General features: G+C 35.3%; 1 protein-coding gene and 1 non-coding gene across 2 annotated transcripts in view; one reads left to right on the top strand and one right to left on the bottom strand.

Moving 5' to 3' along the window:
* The first annotated feature begins 4 nt into the window (after positions 1-4).
* HEATR5B (HEAT repeat containing 5B) overlaps positions 5-20668 on the top strand; it is an 89575-nt gene continuing 68911 nt past the window's right edge. Inside the window, exons 1-10 of the mRNA XM_010967647.3 lie at positions 5-92; positions 911-1058; positions 4047-4258; positions 7101-7209; positions 8678-8827; positions 12867-13038; positions 14645-14802; positions 15722-15971; positions 19172-19327; positions 19811-20061. Of these exons, the coding sequence (XP_010965949.1) occupies positions 933-1058; positions 4047-4258; positions 7101-7209; positions 8678-8827; positions 12867-13038; positions 14645-14802; positions 15722-15971; positions 19172-19327; positions 19811-20061 (1584 nt within the window). The 5' untranslated portion in view covers positions 5-92; positions 911-932. The remainder of the gene's footprint in view (positions 93-910; positions 1059-4046; positions 4259-7100; positions 7210-8677; positions 8828-12866; positions 13039-14644; positions 14803-15721; positions 15972-19171; positions 19328-19810; positions 20062-20668) is intronic.
* Positions 4420-4493, bottom strand: TRNAS-AGA (transfer RNA serine (anticodon AGA)). Its single transcript has one exon. It is a non-coding gene; the product is annotated as a tRNA-Ser (tRNA).

Here is a 20668-nt window from a genome sequence, read left to right as displayed (position 1 = left end):
TGCCTGCAGGAGGGCGGGAGGCGGGGCATCCGGGTCCCTTGGCGGCTGCTTCGGCCTCGAAGCTCAGCTGATCCGCTCTGCCTGACTAGGAGGTGAGGCCGCCCCCTCCACCTGCGAAAGATGCGCGTTGGCAGGCACACACACTCTAGTCACCCCGTTGCTGTCTGAGTGCTGGGGGATGGAATTCGAGTTCTCAATGAACATTTTCCTCTTTCAGCCGCCGCCTCATGGGGTTGGCAACCCCGGTGACCCGGCCGAGGCCTGGAGTGGCCTGTTAGGCTTCCCCTAGGCCTGGTGCTGCGCTGGCGTCCTCGGAGTCTCGGGGTTAAGTCAGCCCTGCAGCGCGCGGCGTCCGCCAGCTGCGTTCCTGGACCGCCCGGGGTTGCCACTGACCCCTAGGCCGCGGAGACCTGGCCGCTGCCACACCATCCCCGTAGAAAGACTCCTGCAGACTTTCAGTGGGGCCTTTCTGCTGGGGCGTTTTGACGTCCTTCTGGGACAGATGCAGGGGGAAGGTGAAGGGTGCTGTGCACTGAGCAGGGGGCGAGAAAAAAGGAGGATGGTTGTCAGGCCCAGATGGTGTTTGATCTTGGTGCTTCAGGTTTCCCATTCATGGAATGGGTTAATGTTATGTGTTTTGCTAGGTGTATTTCTTCCAGAATAATGCCTTATTTGCAATATTTATTTTAATTTTCGCCTGACTCTATTGTTCATTCTTCCTCACCACGCATGACTTTCTTTTGTTTGTACCTTTATCCTTTAAAATTACGTTCTCAGGTTTTGCCTCAAAGAAGTTAGTTTCCTCCAAATGAAATGAGAAGTAAAGCCTTTTCATAGTGATTACATTTATTAATCTTGACTTTTAACATTAATAAGTCCTTACAGGTATTTTAAAATTTGTTTATTTAAGGTGTGAATTTAAAACTTCAGTAATGGAGTTAGCCCATAGTTTATTGCTGAATGAGGAAGCACTGGCTCAAATCACTGAAGCAAAGAGACCAGTTTTTATCTTTGAATGGTTGCGATTTCTTGATAAAGTCTTGGTTGCTGCCAACAAGGTATGGTATTGATTTTTTTCTAGTTGGGTTAACGTTATATAGAGTATTATGTGTTTACGATTTATAAGAAAACACATTATGTTTTGGAAACGTTGTGGGTCACTTATAGAACTTGAGAATATTATGCTGTAATAAGAATTTCTTATCTGTCCTTTTTCTATCCTGTGGCAAAACTCACACCCCGTTTAAGTGTGAAGTGGAGAAAAACATGACTGTCACTTTAAATTCATTATCTTCAACATCAAGTGGTCCCTCAGTGCTGTGTAGCAGTCCCAGTATCTCCACTTACCTCTCTGAAGAGTTAATACCAGGCTTTTTTCTTTAAGTCTTTTCACCTAAGTTACTTTTCATTATTTATGCGTTTTATTTTCTGTCTTTAAAATTAGATGCTTTCCTCAAGTTAACCTTAAATTTCCTGCTCAAATCTAAGAGTGCATAGTAAAAAGTTTTCTGGGTGAGGGGAGCTTGTTAACTATGCTTCGCCGTAGACTAATCCAATTCTTTGAGGAACCCCTTTTAGATTTCTCTTGACTAGTCATTCCCCAGAAGAGATTTTTATACTCTAGTGTCTTACGATATACGACTAGCTGCCTAAGTTCAAGGATTTGAAGGAGAAGGCTGGAGACTTCAACATTCAGTGTGTAAACTTTTACTCAATCTCCCTGTTTTCAGTGCGGTTTTCCCAGCCCACAGCTGTGCCTGAGTTCACGAAGTCCAGAGTGGAGGAGAGAGATAAGGAATATTACAGCTTCTTAAACTTAAGAAAAGTCTTACAGCTTCTTCTCAAGCATTCCTTCCATTTCTAGGCACAACTTTACTCTCTCCACTGTAAGCATTTAGGGCCTCAAAGCAGCAACAACAACAAACATGAGCTTTTAGGGGGTTCTGTGTTGGAAGTTGCATCTCTACTGAGCTTTCTGTATTGGGAATACCTGGCTTCTATATTTTGCACTGATTCTTTTTTTTTTTTTTTGCACTGATTCTTTTTGAATTTTCTTTGCCCTTGTGTATTTGTGCATTTGTTTTGGTTGCCCTTTAGTATACTTTTAGTTTCTAGAGAGACAGAGTCAGTGCATGGATTTATTTACAGTTTTTAACTGAAAGTTTCTATTTTCTCTTAAACCCATTCCAGCTGAGTATTTGTTGCCTCCATTCCACTGAAACAGATCTTGTGTTGCCCAAACCAATGGTCAGTATTCTGTCTTAATTGACCCTTCAGCAGCTTTTGACGTAACTGATCCTCTATCTTGAAGCATTTGAAATATTTTTGATTTTGTGGTGAAACAGAGAAAGACGAGAGTATATAGAAAGTATATCCAAATTATGAAGCACAATAATATGAACATCTGTATACCCTCCCCACCCAAATTAAACACATTGTTATTACTGTTAATGCACAGTTGGTGTGACGTTTTTCCTATTTGTGGTTCCCAACACACTATTTGCTTCCAGTCCTTCTCCTACTTCACTAGTTCTCCACGTTCTCTTTTGTTGGGTGTCTCTCAGTCCTAGGCACTGTTTTTTTTTTTTTTTAATACATCTTATTCCTTCAGTGATACCATCTAATCTCATGATTTTTACTACCATCTGTAGAGTGATGACTCCCAGATATCCACCTACTTGCTCCACCTCTTTCTCTTGGTTATCTAAATGATATCCCCAAATTAGTGTATTTAAAACCCAATTCTTTATTTCACCGTCCCAAACCTGTCCTTTCCCTAGTGCTTTCTCTCTCAGGAAGTGACCATTTCATCCTTCTGGTTGCTCAGATCATAAACCGTAAAATCATTCTTCACGTCCCTCTTTTTCTCTAACTAAACATCATATTTATCAGTAAATGTTATTGGTTCTACCCCCTAAATATATCCAGAACTCAGTTACTTCTCATTATCTCTGTTGTTCCACCCTCATCTCTCATTATATTATTGCCACAGCTTCTTATGTGCTCACCATGTTTCCAGCCATGTACCTTGTAGAGTATCCTTAGCTCAGTAGGCAGAGTGAGACTTTTAAAACACTTAAAATAGAAAAACATAAAAAAGGAAGGACATGTTCCTCCTTTGCTGCAAACTCTCACTCAGAATAAAATATGAAGTCCTTACAATGGTGTATAAGACCTGCAAGACCTGGTCCCTGCTACCATTCTGACTTCATCTCCTGCTACTTCCTCTGTCTTACTCTGCTCCAGCCACACTGGCTTCTTGCTGTCCTCAGGAATGTCAAGCATGCTCCCACCTCAAGGCCTTTGCACTTGTTCCCTGCCCAAAATGTTCTCCCAGATATCTGTATAACTCACATCTTCACTTCTTTGCTTACTAATCCATATAAAACAGTAAGAACCCACACTATTCATTTGTTTACTTGGTAAACCCTTTTTCTCTCCACTAGAATGTAAACTTTATGAGGGCAGAGACCTTGTCTATTGAGTTCACTCTAGTGCCTGGAATTGTGCACGGTACGTTAAGTGCACAATAAGTATTTCATGAATGAATGAATGAATTCTCAGTATTGATTATGAATACATCTGAATATTTTTTTCTGTTGCCTAGAGCTCTTCAGAGTCTCTTGGTTTCCTTTACTGACTTACAACTTTATGAACTACTGACTTTGCTTTTATAGAGGAGCCTGTGTCTGGGTTCTAAGACATCAATTGTCCATACACTCAATATTTTACATCCTTTGACTATTGGTTTCTTTCTTAGTAAGTTGGTGTGGAAATTTTTTGGATCTAGAGTGGTCAATTTTAATGGTAGCTAACTTTGTGGAACTGGAGGGGGATGAAGGAGAATAATCCAAGAAAGAATGATTGATTTCTTACTGAACTCTTCTTTATCTTGAAAATTCTTTTTTATGGTTTTATGCCTAATGTAATATAGATTTTAATGATTAGAGTGCCTTAACTGTTAAGTATTTTTTAATTCTGACTGAAAGGTAACAAAAGTATATATATGTAAGAAACTGATGATGTTCTTTATCTTTTTCTAACAGACTGATGTAAAGGAAAAACAGAAAAAGCTTGTTGAACAATTGACTGGATTAATAAGTAGTTCACCTGGACCACCTACACGAAAATTGTTAGCTAAAAATCTTGCAGCCCTTTATAGCATTGGAGATACTTTCACTGTTTTTCAAACACTTGATAAATGTAATGACATTATCAGAAATAAAGATGACACTGCAGCCTACTTACCAACAAAACTGTGAGTACTTACTTTGAGATTAACCCTTAAAATTTGTTTGTTTTTTCAAAGTATCTTATGTTTTCAGAAAAAATTATTTATTTAGTTTAAACAAAGCTCAGGATTTTTTTTGGGATGGGGAGGTAATTAGGTTTATTTATTTGTTTGTTTGTTTGTTTTAATAGAGGTACTGGGGATTGAACCCAGGACCTTGTGCATTCTAAGCATGCACTCTACCACTGAGCTATACCCTTCCCACCCCGAGTAAATTTAGCTTAATAAGGGACTGCTGATCCTCAGGTAGGTGGAACCTGAGGCATGCTGGTGACAGTAAAAGCTCCAAGTAGGTCTGGGCAAAGGATTCTATTTCAACATATGCTCCATTGCCACTGGAACTTTCAGCAAACTACAGAGAACTGGTTATGTTGTGAACAATTTGCACAGGAGTTTTTGGTAATTTTGGGTGAAGATAGTATTCTTGGCTGGGATAGAAAGAAAAATAAAGAATTTCTAGGTGATAAGATTGACGCAGGAATGGGTAAATTTGGCCCACAGGCCAAATCCAGCTTAACACTTCTTTTATAAATAAAGTTTTATTAGAATACAGACATGCTCCTTCATTTAAGTGGTAGCTGTTTTCTCACCCCAAAATGGCAGAGTTGAGTACCTAAGACAGACCATTTTGCCTCCAAGTCTGCTGACCCCCTCGTTTAAGGGCGTAACTGAACTCCAGGCTCATACTTGTGGTTTGGGTCAAGGGCAATCATTTTCAGAGTAAGTCTTGAGGATAATGGCTAGAAAGAGGCATCCTGTGAAGGAGTCAGATAAGAAAATCAGCAGTTATAGCACCATGAGGAGTGCTGTGGGAGGGAAAATAATAACCTAAGTAAGCTTAGCTGTGGTGTGAGAGGAGAGCAGTGTCAACAAAGGCTTCTCAAAGCGTCAGCCAAGGAAGATCATCCATCGGGAGGGACACACAGAAACAAGTCAAGTAAGGAGTTAAGATGGGAAAAGGGGAAGATGAATGTGATAGATCAGGGATGGGCAAATTTTGTGGAAAGGGCCAGAGTGTAAATACTTTGGCTTAATGGGCTATCCATCTCTGTCTCAACTACTCAACTCTGCCGTAGGTGGTATTTAAATAAATGAATATGGCTGTGTTCCAATAAAACTTTATTTACAACAACAGGTGGCAGGCAGGATCACGAGCCAGATTTGGCCTGCAGGCTGTAGTTTGCCAACCTATTTTCTAGACAAAGGAAATTTATAATTGGAAACAGAGGTTATACCTTACTTATTTATACCTTATTTACAGTGCTTTACAGAAAGATAACAAAATAGTGGAGGGAATAAGTTGTGAAGGGAAGAAGATGAGTCCAGTTCTGCCCATGCTGAATTTGGAGTCCAGGTGGCAGTATCCAAGTGACAGTGTGTAGTAGGCAGTTGGAAATCCTGGTCTGGATTTCAGAGGCCTGAGCTGAGAATGTTGTTTTGGTGAGTAGAGAATGGAGATCTGGGAAGAGGCGAACCCTTTGGTAAGGATAGTTACCTAGGAAGAGCATACTACTGCTTGAGAAAAGAAGGAGCCAAGGATACAACTCTAGAACACTACCATTCAAGCAGTCAGGGCCAGTAAAACAGTTTACAGAGGAAATGGGGAAATTATTCTGAACCTGGACGCTGATATTTTTAGGTCTATTTTCAACTGCATAGATACGTTATGATTAAGTTTGTGTAGTTTGGGATAGATACAGATTTCAAAAATTTTAGAAGAGATTAGAGAACATTAGTGCTTTCCAGTTTATTTTGGAATTTGAAGCTGTGTTAATACTTTGGTGATTTGGTTCTCTACCACTTAGCAAATCTACACATAATTTTATAGTTCTGGTTAAGTAGAATTTGTTACATATGTATTTCCAGTGGAGTCATGAGTTTTGTTCAGGAATATTCTAATATATTCTGGCATGTGACCTCAGTCATTTTTAACTTTGTTGTCAGCCTATAAAGTATTGAAAAAAACATGGATTTAGAATCAAAGAGGTGAAGATCGATTCCCTGATTCTACTGTTTGTTGCTTGTACAGTGGGCAATGCAGTTTATTTGATATCTCTTAGCCTCAGAGTAACTTGCTTAGGACACACAGCTATTATGTGGGACATTCTAGGGTTTAGGCACAGATCTGCCAGACTCCAAAGGATACACTCTTCACCTGTATGCCCTTCCTCTGCCTCACATGAGTGATGGTAGGGTGATTTCCTCCCTCCTGAAGAAGTGGGTTACGTTTTTTCTTCTGTGTAGCCAAATGTTCTATTAAAGCCATTGAGATTAAATTTTACAAGTAATTGCTTATTGTTATTAATATATTAGGAGTCAGGCACTGTGAGCAATACAAAAATACATAAGGTATCTTCCCTGTTCATGGAGTTTACATTTCTATTGACAAGGCAGGATAAGATATAAACATATAAAATGGTCAGGTCACAACACAGTAAACAATATGATTTTTATCAAAATGAGTGGTTGACATTGTTACATATAATGAGAGAAAAGAGGGATCATTGTAGATTGACATAACTTGGGAAGTCCTCATAAAAGGAAAGCTTGGGTTTTCCAAAGGGGCAAGTATGATTTGTTATGTAAATATGTGTATTTATTTTCTTGTTTTCCTAGGCAAGAATACAATTTGAGAAACTATGGTATTTGTTATAATTATAAAGAATAAACAAGATGTTCTTGAAAGCTGAAAATTAAGAATTTGTAGCCAAAAGTGTCCTGCACAAATACAAAGTGCTTTCTGAAAATGGGAAAAGTGTGATAAAATTATAATCTGAACAGTGACTGGTGAAAGTATCACTTCTTACAGGGCTGCAGTGGCTTGTGTTGGAGCATTTTATGAAAAAATGGGGAGAATGTTAGGCAGTGCATTTCCAGAAACAGTAAATAATCTTTTGAAATCTCTAAAAAGTGCAGAGGTAAGTTTTATAATAATTATTACTTAAATGTTTTACTGTGGCAAGAGTTAGGTGTCAGTTAAAATATATATGTTTGCCTTTTTTCTGTCACTGTAGTACTCACATTGCTTAGCGAGGGGTAATTTAAGTTATTGTTTGCAAAAAAAATGTATTAGTTGTCTCTTGTTTCAATGTACATTACCTCATATTTCAGGGAGAAAGGAAAGAATGCTTTTCCCTGGCAAAGGATAGATTTACCTTTTTTTTTTTTTTTAGCCCTCAGGATGTCTTAGCAGTGCTATTTTATTTTTTGTGCCATAGCTGATGTATTAGCTTCCTAGGGCTGCCATAGTAAATTACCATAGACTGAGTGGCTTAAAATAACAGAAATTTATTGTGCCACAATGCCTTCTTAGTTTCTAGCGGTTGCTGGCAATCCTTGGCATTTGCTGATCTCCCTCGGTTTGTAGATGCATCTCTCCCATCTCTGCCTCCGTTGTCACATGGTGTTCTCACTTTGCATGTGTGTTCTGTGTTCAAAGTCTTCTATTTTAAGGATACCAGTCATTGGATTAGGGTCCACCCCAATCTAATATGACCTAATCTTTACTTGATTTCATCTGGAAAAGACCTTATTTCCAAATAAAGTCATGTTCACAGGTAACAGGGCATAGGGCTTGAACTTATCTTTTGGCAGGACAGTATTCAATCCACAGCAGCTAATATGAAGTAAAAATAGCTCTGTTTTGTCATGTCAATTTGGTATTACTTCTGAAAATTCTTTGTCCACTTGGGGTTTACTAAAAATAGACCAAACACCGGACTCTCATGGTCTATTTCTTTGTCTTTGAAAGCTAGAGATTTCTTGGACAACACCTCTTCTGGGAACTCTTTGTTCATTTATTAAACAGTAATTATGGACATATTCTCAGGCATTAAGCATATAAAGATACATAAGATACATTCCCTGACCTCAAAAATCTTACAGTATAGTGGAAGAGATCTGTGTTTAAATGAGTATACTATTAGAAATAGAATTGAGGACAACAAGAGTATGAAAACAAGAGTTTGCATCAGTCACAGGGAATTGATAGTTTGGCATATCTCTGTGAGAAGTTTTAAAAATATGTTGGATGTTTTCTTCCTCTTTCAGATGGTTTATATTACTTCTTAAATACTTTTTACTTAACTTTTCACATTCTAAAAGTTTGGATCCTTGAGGTATGATATTGAAACTTTTGAATTTGTCATGTTCTTATTATTTGCACTTTAGCAAGTCATGGAAACACTGGAATATGTTTATTTATTTTAACCTAATTTCTCAAAATTTATTTAATTGAAGTTAATTATTTTTACCTTTCTAGAATACATTTTTATTTTTCATTACTTAACCATTTACGTTTAGAGGTAAGACCATTAGGCCCAGAGAACTTTGGTGTTTTGGTATGTTTTTATTTAAATGTGGAATTTGTTTTATGTTCCTATCTAGTCTCAAGGGCGAAGTGAAATCTTGATGAGTCTGCAGAAAGTTCTAAGTGGACTGGGTGGTGCAGCAGCTTCTTGTCATCGTGATATTTATAAGAATGCCAGGTCCCTCTTAACTGACAGGTCAATGGCTGTTCGATGCGCAGTTGCCAAGGTTAGTACTCAGTCAGTTTATAATGTTGCTTCTTATCCTACTTGCTCTTAAACAGTCAATGATTATTTTTTCTTTTAAAGTTTATATTAATGGAATCATGTGGTATGTGAGTTTTTTTGGGGGTAGAGGTCGTTGTCTGCCTTCTTTTACTTGGCATAATTGAGATTTGTCTATCTTGTTCCATGTATCAATAGCTCATTCCTTTTTATTGCTATATGGATATACCACAATTGGTGTATTCCTTCATCTGTTATGGACATTTGGGTTACTTCCAGTTGTGGCTGTTAAAAATAAAGCTGCTATGAACATCTGTGTACGAGTTTTTGTATGGACACATCCTTTCATTTCACTTAGGTAAATACCTAGGAGTGAAATGACTGGATCATATGCTAGATTTACATTTAATTTTTGGAAAAATTGCCACTATTTTCTAAAGTACTATGAGACTTCCACATCCTCACCAACATTTGGTATTGCCAGTCTTTTTAATTTTAGCCATTCTTGTAGGTATGTACAGGTATCTCATTGTAGCTTTAATCTGTATTTTCAGACTAATGAGGATCATATTATTAGGTGCTTATTAACCATCCATATCTTCTTTGGTAAAGAGTCTGTTCAGAACTTTTGTGCATTGTTTTATTGAGTTACTTGCTTTCTTATCATTGAGTTATAAGAATGCTTTATAGAAACTTTTATATATTTCTTTATCAGATATGTGATTTGCAAATATTTTCTCCCACTCTAGTCTGTTTTTTTCATTTTCTAAGTATTGCCTTTCTAAGAAGAGATGTTTTGAATTTTGTCAAAGTCCGATTTATCAATTTTTCTTATATTAATTGTACCTTTAATACTGTATCTGAGAAAACTTTCCCTAGCCCAAGGTTTCACCTATGTTTCCTTTTACAGTAGTTTTTTAGTTTTACACTTGGCTATGATCCATTTTGAGTTAATTTTTATATATAGTACATGATATGAATCAAAGGTTTTTTTGTTGTTGTTGTTATTTTTTGTACATGGATATTCATTTTTTCTAGTACCGTGTTGAAAAGACTGTCTTTTCTTCACTAAATTGCCTTTGCACCTTTATGAAAATCAGTTGTCCACATACATGTGGGACTATTTTTGGAATCTCTATTCTGTTTCATTGATCTATTTGTTTGTCTTGGTGTCAATAACACTTTCTTGATTACTATACCTTTACAGTAGCTTAAAATCAGGTAATGTTAGCCCTCTAACTTTTTCTTTTTCAAAATAATTTTAGCCATTCTGGTCCTTTGCATTTCCATATGAATTTCTACAAAAATAACATGTTGGGATTTTAATTCAGCTTACATTGACTCTATAGATCAATTTGGGGAGAGCTGACAGCTTAACAATATTAAGTCTTCCAACTCATAAATATGACATATCTGTCTCTTGCTAACTTAGGTCTTCTTTGATTACTGTTAGCAACATACTGTGGTTTTCAAATGTACAGATCTTGCACATCTTTTGTCAGATTTATCCCTAGGTAGTTCATATTTTTTATGATATTTTAAATAGTATTGATTTAAATTTTTTTCAATTTCTAATTGTTCATTACTAACATACAGACTTTTGTACCTTGATTTTATATCCACAAACCTTCCTAAACTGATTTACTAGTTCTATCAGCTTTTTAAATAGATTCTATCAGATATTCTATGTAGACAATCATGTTGTCTATGAATAAAGACAATTTTACTTCTTTTCCTATCTGGATGCCTTTTATTTATTTTTGTTTCCTCATTTACTGTCTGACTAAATCCTTCCGTACAGTGTTGAATAGAAAACATGAGAGCAGACATTCTTGTCTTATTCCAGTTCCTTAAGGTGAAAACATTCAGTCCGTCACTGTTAAGTACAATGTTAACTGTCAGTTTTCCTTGATGACCTTTATCAGTTTGAGGACCTGCTGTTATATTCCTAGCTTTCTAAGAAGTTTTTAATCAGGGCAGCCATTACAGAAAATAGTATGGAGATTCCTCAAAAAACTAAAAATAGATTTACCATATGATCCAGCTATCCCACTTCTGTTTATATATCCAGAGGGAACTCTAATGCGAAAAGATACATGCACCCCAATGTTCATAGCAGCGCTATATACAATAGTGAAGACATGGAACCAACCTAAATGTCCATTGATGGATGACTGGATAAAGAAGTTGTAATATATTTATGCAATGGAATACTACTCTGCCATAAAAAAGAATAAAATAATGCCATTTGCAGCAAAATGGATGGACCTAGAGATCGTCATTTTAAGTGAAGTAAGCCAGAAAGAGAAAGAAAAATACCCTATGATATCACTCATACGTGAAATCTAAAAAAAAAAAAAGACAGTATGAACTCATCTACAAAACAGAGATAGACTTGCAGATTAGTAAACAATCTTACGATTACTGGGGAAAGGGGGTAGGAGGGGATAAATTTGGGAGTTTGAGATTTACAAATGTTAGCTGCTGTATATAAAAATAGATTTAAAAAAGTTTCTTTTGTATAGCACAGGGTACTATGCTCAATATCTTGTAATAACCTTTAATGGAAAAAATATGAAAATGAATATAAGTATATATATACATGTACTGTATACCAAAGACTGACACATTATAATTGACTTTACTTCAATAAAAGAAAAAAAAAAGAAGTTTTTGTCGGGAATGTATGTTGGATTTTGTCAAATGCATTTTGTTTTAATTTTTATTTCTTGTTTTTGTTGTTGTTTCTAATTAAACTGTTTAAAATAATTGTAAATTTATATGCAATTAAAAGAAATAATATAGAGCAATCTTTATAAACTTTACCCATTTCCCCCAATGGTGATATCCTCCAAAAGGATAGTACAATATCACAAGCAGTATAATACAATGTTGACATTGACACAACCCACTGATCTTGTTGAGCTCCCCAGTTTTACTTGTATTCTGTTAAATGTTTTTTTGGCATCTATTAAGATGAATCATATGACTCTTTTTTTCACTTGCTAATGTAATGAATTACATTGAATAGGTTTACAATTTTGACCAGTTTTCATTCCTAGGATAAACCCTACTTGGTCATGATATATTATCCTTTTTATATATTGTTTAATTAGAGTGCTAAAGGGTTGTGTACAATTTTTGCATCTGTGTTCATGAGGGATATTGATATGTAGTTGTCTTGTAATATCTTTGTCAGATTTCAATATCAGGATAATACTGGCCTCATAGAATATGTTGGGAAGTATACCCTTCTCTTCAGTTTTCTGGTAGAGTTTGTATAGAATTGGTATTTCTTACTTAAACATTTGGTTGAATTCCTCAGTACAATTCTCTGGGTCTCCAATTTTCTTTGGGGGAAGATTTTTAAGCTATGGATTCAATTTTTAAAATAGATATTGGGCTAGTTAGGTTATCTCTTCTGGAGTAAGTTGTCTGTTTCATCTAAGCTGTCAAATATATTGTGCTTTCAATATATATTGAATCTGCAGTGATGTGACTTCTCTCATTCCTAATCTTGGTCATTTGTGTCTTCCCTCTCTTGTTCCCCATCTGTCTGGCTAGAGATTTATCAAATGTATTGGTTGTCTTAAAGAAGCAGCTTTTGGTTTCATTCTGTTTTTCAGTTTTCTAGTTCATTGATTTCCTCTCTTATCTGTATTATTTCCTTTTTTTCTTGCTTATTTTGTGTTGAATTTACTCTACATCACCTAGTTTCTTAAGGTAGAGGCTGAGGTTATTGATCTGAGACCTTTCTTCTTTGTTATACAGAATTTTAGGGTTATACGTTTCCTCCTAGCTGCTGGAAACTCTCTCATGGCAGTAAGCTGGGACACTTGTAGTATTCAACTTGTGCTTTCCATCTCTTAAGGATTAGTGTCTTTCATTGCTTGATGTCCAGTGTCTTCAAAACTGTTGTTTCATATATTATGTCCAATTTTTTTTGTTTTTTCAAGAGAGAGAGTAAACCTGTTCTTGCTACTCCATTTCTGGAAGTGGAAGTTCTAAGTTTTAATTTACTTTTTTTTTTTTTTTAATTCTAGTGTCTCCTAGAACTACAGAATGAAGCTGTGTTCATGTGGACTGCTGAACTGGAAAATATAGCCACTCTCTGCTTTAAGGCTTTGGAAAATTCAAACTATGGGGTACGAGTGGCAGTGTCTAAACTCTTAGGAACAGTCATGGCTACAGCACTGATGCCAAAACAAGCAACAGGTATCATTGTTTGCCAACCCCTCGTATAGACTGTAACAGGTATTTGAAGATATATGGAATGCTTCCTTCTAAAAGAAGAATTCTTACTCCTAGGCAAGTCTATTTTAAAGGATTTAAATTGTTAGGTATTTCTGTCTACTTTTTCATAAAATAGAGGTACTCAAATGGAATTTTCCTTGATATTGTCAAGACATTTTTTATGATGATACAAGATTACACGTAGCAAGTATGTTGGACATATAAGCAAGTAAGAGTTATGAAATGGTTTTGTATAATGTTCAAAGGACAGGTATCTGAGGGGAGGGTATAGCTCAAGTGGTAGAGTGCATGCTTAGTATGCATAAGGTCCTGGGTTCAATCTCCAGTACTTCCTCTAAAAATAAATAAATTTTAAAAAAACTTCCAAAATAATAATAATAATTTTAAAAAAATAGCAAAGGACAGGTATCTGGCACTTTATGTGCTTTCTTTCAATCCCTGATGAGTAGGTCCCCATTTATAGCATAGTATTATTTTTCACTTTTTCTTGACCATTATCGTAAACAGAATCAGAGACAGCATTGATTTTTCCTATGACCTCTGCTGTGCCTCAGTTCCATAGAGATGCTTCAGGGACAGTTGTGAATAGATGCTGAGTGAACCCAGCTCTGCTGTTGTCCCCACCCCTGCTCCATCTCTGTGTTGTAGAAAGAGAATCACATCTTACAGATTCAAGTCCTAGCTCTTAGGTTTATTTGCTGTGAAACCCTTTGAGCTTTGGTCTCTTCAATTTTAATGGTACTTATTTTAATATACGTACTAGAGGAGGATGATGATAGCTAAAATTTATTAAGTGTTAACTGTATGCCAGGTACCAAATTAAGCATATAGCAGGATTGTTTTATTTAGTCTTTTCAAAAGCCCTGTGAATCCTAAGTACTTTTGTTGTTCCCGTTTTATAAACAAAGAAATTGAGGCTTAGAGAGATTGTATCATTTGAGGTGTAATAAGTGTTCTATTAAGTAAAATTAAAATCCAGACATTCAAATTCCAAAGCCTACATACTTAATCATGAGCTTTATGCCTCTCCTACAGAATTTTTATGAGGATTATGTTTGCTACTATATGTGAGAAGACTTTATAAAATAGGAATAAAATATGAGGCTCTCTACCACAGATAGCAAGTTGGTTGCAATCCAGTGACATTTCACTCTACCAGTAACTTATATAGACATCATGGTCTGGACAAAATTTCGTTGTGTCCATCTCAGTTGGGAGTGAGGGCTGCAGTCAGTCAGCAGTATCTGCTGTAGGTATCCTTTGTCCTTGTTGTGTTACACTTGTCAAGGTTAGCATTATTATTAGACTATTTTTGCATAAATTTATTAAACTGCTTTTAATTTCTAGCTCTCATTTTTCTTATCATTTTTTCTTCAAGTTGAATTTATTTTTTACAAGTGCATTGTAAATTTTAGGATTATAAGAAAATAAATGTTCCTATCTCCTTTGTAGTAGTTTAATTATCCTTAAAAATAATTATTTGAATTTTTAAGCTAGATTATTAGGAAATATTATTTAACTAATAGCAAAATATATTTGCTTATAAATTTACTTTTCTTCCTGAAAGTAATGCGCCAGAATGTGAAGCGAGCAACATTTGATGAAGTCTTAGAACTCATGGCCACAGGATTTCTGCGTGGTGGGTCAGGTTTCTTAAAGAGTGGTGGAGAAATGTTAAAAGTCGGAGGGTCTGTTAATCGGGAAGTGAGAGTTGGAGTTACACAGGTTTGTAATATACATGTATAAAATAATTCTGTTCATATCGCTTATTAAATTTCATGGGAGACTCTTACTAAGTAACAGAACACACAGGCATTAATAATGTTGTCTAGTTTTTTTCAAAACGTTTCTTTTACAAAATAAATGAATTACATTCAAATTCTACATTACATGTTTATATGGAAAGGTAGACATTTAATGATGTGTAAATAAGTCTTTGTGTGCTATGTCTATCTATCTATCTCTAACAAAATTTTCTCTAGTTTTACTTGGCAAAGAATCAGTTGTAAAATAATTCAGTTTTAATTGAAATTGTACTCAAGTAGCTTGAGGAATTTAGATTTTAATGTTTTCCAACAACCCTATAGCTAAAAATGTTGGTTAGTACTTTGGATTTATCATCATCAATTAATCACCAATTTAATTATGAAATTAAGCCTAACTTGAATTATAATTTCAAGATAATAATGAACACCTAGTAAGATGAAAATGGCTTTCTGTGATGTTAGTCAAAATCATCCAGTTATACCTTATTCCACAAGTAAGTGTAAAACAGAAGTAAACCGTTTTTATCTCAGTCATAAGCAAATGTTTTGTAGCTCTAGGTCAACATTTATTGAGGGTGTTAGGGTTTTCCTATTTCTACAACCTATCACCTTCATCATCAGGATGAATTCAGGTGAGCCATTCTCTGTGTTCCTCATGAACCTGTTTTCTTAAGAACTGTTTTTAGTCAAAGATGCTTCAACTAGTAATTCCCCTGCTAGCTAGAGTTATTAAAAAGGTCTCAAGTTTAATATTTTTTCAGTTTTAATCTCAAATGTAACTTATTTTGCATGCTTTCCCCAGTTATTTCCACAGTTGCTTTATCTGTAATTTCAGTTCATTTCTATTTATCTGAAGTTGTATCTTAATCTATTTACAGGCATATGTTGTTTTTGTAACAACATTGGGTGGTCAGTGGTTGGAGCGTAGCTTTGCTACATTCTTGTCTCACGTGCTTGATCTGGTTTCCCATCCTCGGGCAACACAAACACACGTAGAGGCTGTGTACTCCAGACGCTGTGTCTCCTTTATCTTAAGAGCTACCGTGGGCAGTTTGCTAGGTGAAAAAGCCCAGATTGCAGCTGCCAAAGAAATATGCCAAGCAATTGGAAAACAGATGAAAGCAGTAGGTAAGAATTGATGTCATGATGTGTGTTGTTGATTACTTCAGTCATTTAGTTCTTTACTGTTAGTCTTAATATTAATTCTAAGTCTTTCTGGACTATGTTTTAATAGTCATTTTTATTGTACACTCCTATTTGCTATGAAAGCAACATACAATTACAGTGAAGTAGAGTTTTTCATGATTTGGGTAGTGCCTTTGTAAGATTAGGTATCCTGTTTTATTTCTAGCACCTTTACTGATTTTACAGCTCTCCTGATATTCACAGCACATTGATTTGCTGTCTTCGAGGAACAACCTGTTCTGATTTTTCTTCTTGGAGCCTATTGTCGTTTTCCCCTCCCTTGATAGGCTTTATATGAAGACTTAGAGAGGAACAGTTACAGGTGGTTTTTAGCCCACCGTAGGATATACTGTGAAACCTCAGTAATTCATAATTAAAAGGAATCCTTTTCTAGGAAGTGTGAACTTTATAAATTTTTCAGTTTAACAAATAGTTATTGAGCATCTGAGACTGCAAAGCAGTAATTCAAGATTTGAACAGTGAGTAAGATAAAATTCCTACCTTAACAGAGCTTATAATACAATTAGGGAAAAAATGCAAAGTTTAATATAAATTCTCTGAGATAGTTTAGGTTTATCACTGTTGGGAATATACATTAGCTTTAATCAGGAAAATCATATTACCTAACAGAGGGTTTTAGAAATAAGAATTTAGTGAACAGATAATATCTAGTACTTTGTATATTAGAGAATATATATTAAATACTTTATAAAATTAATAAAAATAAATCCATAAATAGTTTATAGTTTTTGTTGTTTATAATAGCTTCCTAGGCAAACCATATTTTAAATGCATAGGACTGACTGAGAGTTAGGAATTGTGAATTAAAGGGTGTTTAAATTAATGAGATATTGTTCTTTATATAATGTTAAAATAGTAGTCTGTCCTAGGTTCACAACTTGAAAAATATTTGGACATGGATTCATTGAAGAAATGTTTGAGTGTCAAAAGCACTGTGCCAAATGGTAGTAAAATAGCAAGGGACACATAGCTGGCACCTGTTTAGGGAGCTTTTAGTTTAGTCACTGAAAGAGAGAGTTCATGTATTTCCAACTCCAGAAATATCTAAGAAGAAAAGAGGTATTTAATTTTAATCCATAATATATTAATCTATTATATTCTATTATTCTATATTTTATAGCCTGTTAATTGATAATGAATGTAAAAACGATAAGAAAATTTTGCTGTCATTTAAGGATTATTAATCTTAAGGTCATAGATTAACCATTTGATTTTTAAAATGGTTGAAACAGAATTAAACACAATGCTAGTATCTGGAATATATGAGCCAGAATATATTCTCAGGAATTTTACAAGGAATCTTTAGTTGTCCCATGATTAAACATGTTTCAGTTCTATTGGAAACTAAAAGGTGTCAGAAGGGGTCAGCTAAGTTAATTGAAACTTCGAGGAACATCCCAGTAAGAAATTCTTAAGTCACTTTTCTTAAAGATCTACTTCCTTGTCAATAATTTGACAGTCATGCTACTAATACATTGCAGCTCTTGAAATATCAGTGATAAAATAATAAATTAATAACATTAGCTGCTAACATTTACTGAATGTTTATTGGGGGCAGCATTGTGCTAAATTCTTTATATGAACTGACTTTTTGATCATCACAATGCCCTTTGAGATAGGCAGGGAAGGAGCCTATATAAATTGAGTATTTTGCCAAATGTCACATCACTAATGTAACTGGTAGACCAGGGATTTGAATCCACATCTTCTTTCTCCAGAGACTATGCTTTTGTTACTGTGTAACAAATTGATTTCTATTGATTACTAAAATTAGCTGGTGTTCCTAGAAGCAGACCAAATACCTCAGTATATATTTAACATGCCATGAAGTCATTAACAGTGTTTTTAAGTCACTTCAGTGTTTAGTTGTACAAATTTTCTGCTGAGAAATAACTATATACAAAGTTCTTTTTGTTTTTGTAACTGTGCAGACACTAATGCTTTTATTATAATTTTTAATTGAAGTGTAATTGGCATAAACATTATATTAGTTTGGACAGCATAAATGATTTAACATTTTTAAATGTTGCAAAATGATCACCAAGAGATACCGTCTATTACCATACAAAGTTACACGAAATTTTTTTCTGGTGGTGAGAACTTTTAAGATTTACTTTCTTAGGAATTTTCAAAATTCCAATAAATATTACTGACTGTAGTCACCATGCTGTACATTACATCCCCATGACTTATTTATTTTATAACTGAAAGGTTTACTTTTTGATCTCCCTCACTCATTTGGCCCACCCTCCAACCCCCTCTCCTCTAGCAACTACCAGTTTGTTCACTGCAGCTATAAGTTTTGATTTATTTTGTTTGTTCATTTGTTTTGTTTTTTAGATTCTGCATATAAATGGTATTTGTCTTTGTCTCACTTAATTTTACTTAGTATAGCACCCTAAAGTTCCCTCTGTTGTTTCAAATGGCAAGATTTCATTCTTTCTTATGGCTGAGTTAATACTCCATTATGTACATATACTATATCATCTTTATTCATTCATCTTCTATTGGAAACTAGGTTGTTTCCATATCTTGGCTACTGTAAATACATGTCTCTTGGCCATGGGAGATTATTTCCAAGACCCCTCTACAGCTACCAAAATCCGAAGATGCTCAAGTCCTTATATAAAATGGTGTGAGTCTGCCCTTTATATTGGAACCTGCACGTGTGGAGGGCCAATTGTAGTGCTGCAAGGAACATGGGGGTGCATATATCTTTTCTAATTAGTGTTTTCATTTTCTTTGGATAAATACCCTGAGTGGAATTGCTGGATCATATGGTAGTTCTCATTTTAGTTTTCTGAGGAAACTCCATACTGTTTTCCACAGTGGCTACACCAGTATACATTACCACCAACAGTGCGCAAGGGCTGCCTTTTCTCCACAGCCTCACCAACACTTATTATTTCTAGTCCCGTTGATAATAGCCATTCTGACAGATGTGAGGTGATATCTCATTATGGTTTTGATTTGTATCCCTGATTATTAGAGATATTTAGCATGCATATAGAGTTCTTAATAGGCATTCACTGGTATAATTTAAAAACATTAATTGTGTAGATCAAAATAATTATATCATCATTTAATTCACCTACATCAAATACATGATTTTGTGTTTCCAGAAGCGGTAGTGAATGACACTAGTGGTGAAAACAAATCTGGAGCAGCAGACATCGCAGCAAGCCAGCATGTGATGGTCTGTGCCCTGCAGGAGCTCGGGAGCCTGGTGCAGAGCCTGAATGCCACAGCATCCCCTCTTATTCAGGAAGCATCTATAGGTATGATACTCACAGAAATATTTTTCGCTATTTTTAAAGTCATAGGTGTGATTGATATTTAACTCCTGATTGGCTGCTTATCTTTGTAATTAGTTTAGATCATGTGTTAAAATTTGGGTTTTATTTAGGATTCATTGTGATAGTGAATCTTGAACTAAATATTGAAATAAAGTTTTGGGAGACAAATCAAGAACAGTCATGGTAGGTTTTTTTTTTCCTAATAATTGGCTAAAATTTATTGAATACTTTATATCAACATTTATGGTTTACTGGATTTAAGTGTACTGTGTTCTTTGTAGAAAATGTTCCTTTAAAGTACTTTCCTGTTTGTGAGTTAATATATTTTTGGGGGACAAATTTCTGAAAGTGTCTGTGTAAAACCATAATGATTACGATTTTAATTATTGTGTTATACATAGTCTTTTAATTCATGAAATTGTCTGACTTCATTAAAGATTGATTTTTTGAGTATTTCTTTTTTAGGCCTCCTGGAGACTGTGACCTCAGTGCTTCTTCATCCAAGCATGGCAGCTCGACTTGCTGCTGCATGGTGTTTGCGCTGTGTGGCTGTGGCATTACCTTTCCAGTTGACTCCTTTTCTAGACAGGTGTGCAGAACGGCTCAACAACTTGAAAACTTCACCAGAAGCTGTTAGTGGATACAGTTTTGCAATGGCGGCTTTGTTAGGTGGAGTTCATCAGTGTCCTTTGGGCATTCCTCATGCCAAGGGAAAGGTATGACGGAGATCTTAGGATTGTAAGCGCCGTCACGTGGGCTTCAGTCTTCACTGGAACATCTTCTGTGTTTGATGTTGAAATGGGTGATCGTACAGCAACAATTTTACTATGATAATAAATGATACAGTATTCTGCTAATGTGGAGTTGGCAGAACCCAATTGAAATTTGATTTTTAATTTTGATAGAGGGATAATAGGTTTTGTCTGGGTACAATATAATTTTATGATTTATTTTAGAGACCAAAAAAGCCTTATAGTAACTCTTTAGAAATCAGAGCTTTTCTTTGGGGTTTTAGAAATTAAAAATCACGTTGCTATAATTCAAAATGTCAAGAAAGTATGCTATTGCTATAGTTAGCATTTTGATAATACTTAATAAAAATTGAATGGTTTTCATGAATCAGTTACCTTTTTTCCCTTTTCTTTCTACTATACCTTACACTGCTCTCATGGTTTTCTTCTTAGGAATATTAAGTGTTTATGTAAATATTATTTACAACTTTACGTTGGGGTTAGATTTTTTAATTCTTATTTTTTTCTGGGTTATTTGGCCCATGTCCATGCATTCCTGTGAGTTCCATAGCTACTACTCAAATCTAGGCTT

This window comes from Camelus bactrianus, chromosome 15 (assembly GCF_048773025.1).
Source record: "Camelus bactrianus isolate YW-2024 breed Bactrian camel chromosome 15, ASM4877302v1, whole genome shotgun sequence".
Taxonomy (NCBI): domain Eukaryota; kingdom Metazoa; phylum Chordata; class Mammalia; order Artiodactyla; family Camelidae; genus Camelus; species Camelus bactrianus.
The sequence above is the reverse complement of the archived record's forward strand: the minus strand, read 5'-3'. Positions and strand labels throughout refer to the sequence as shown.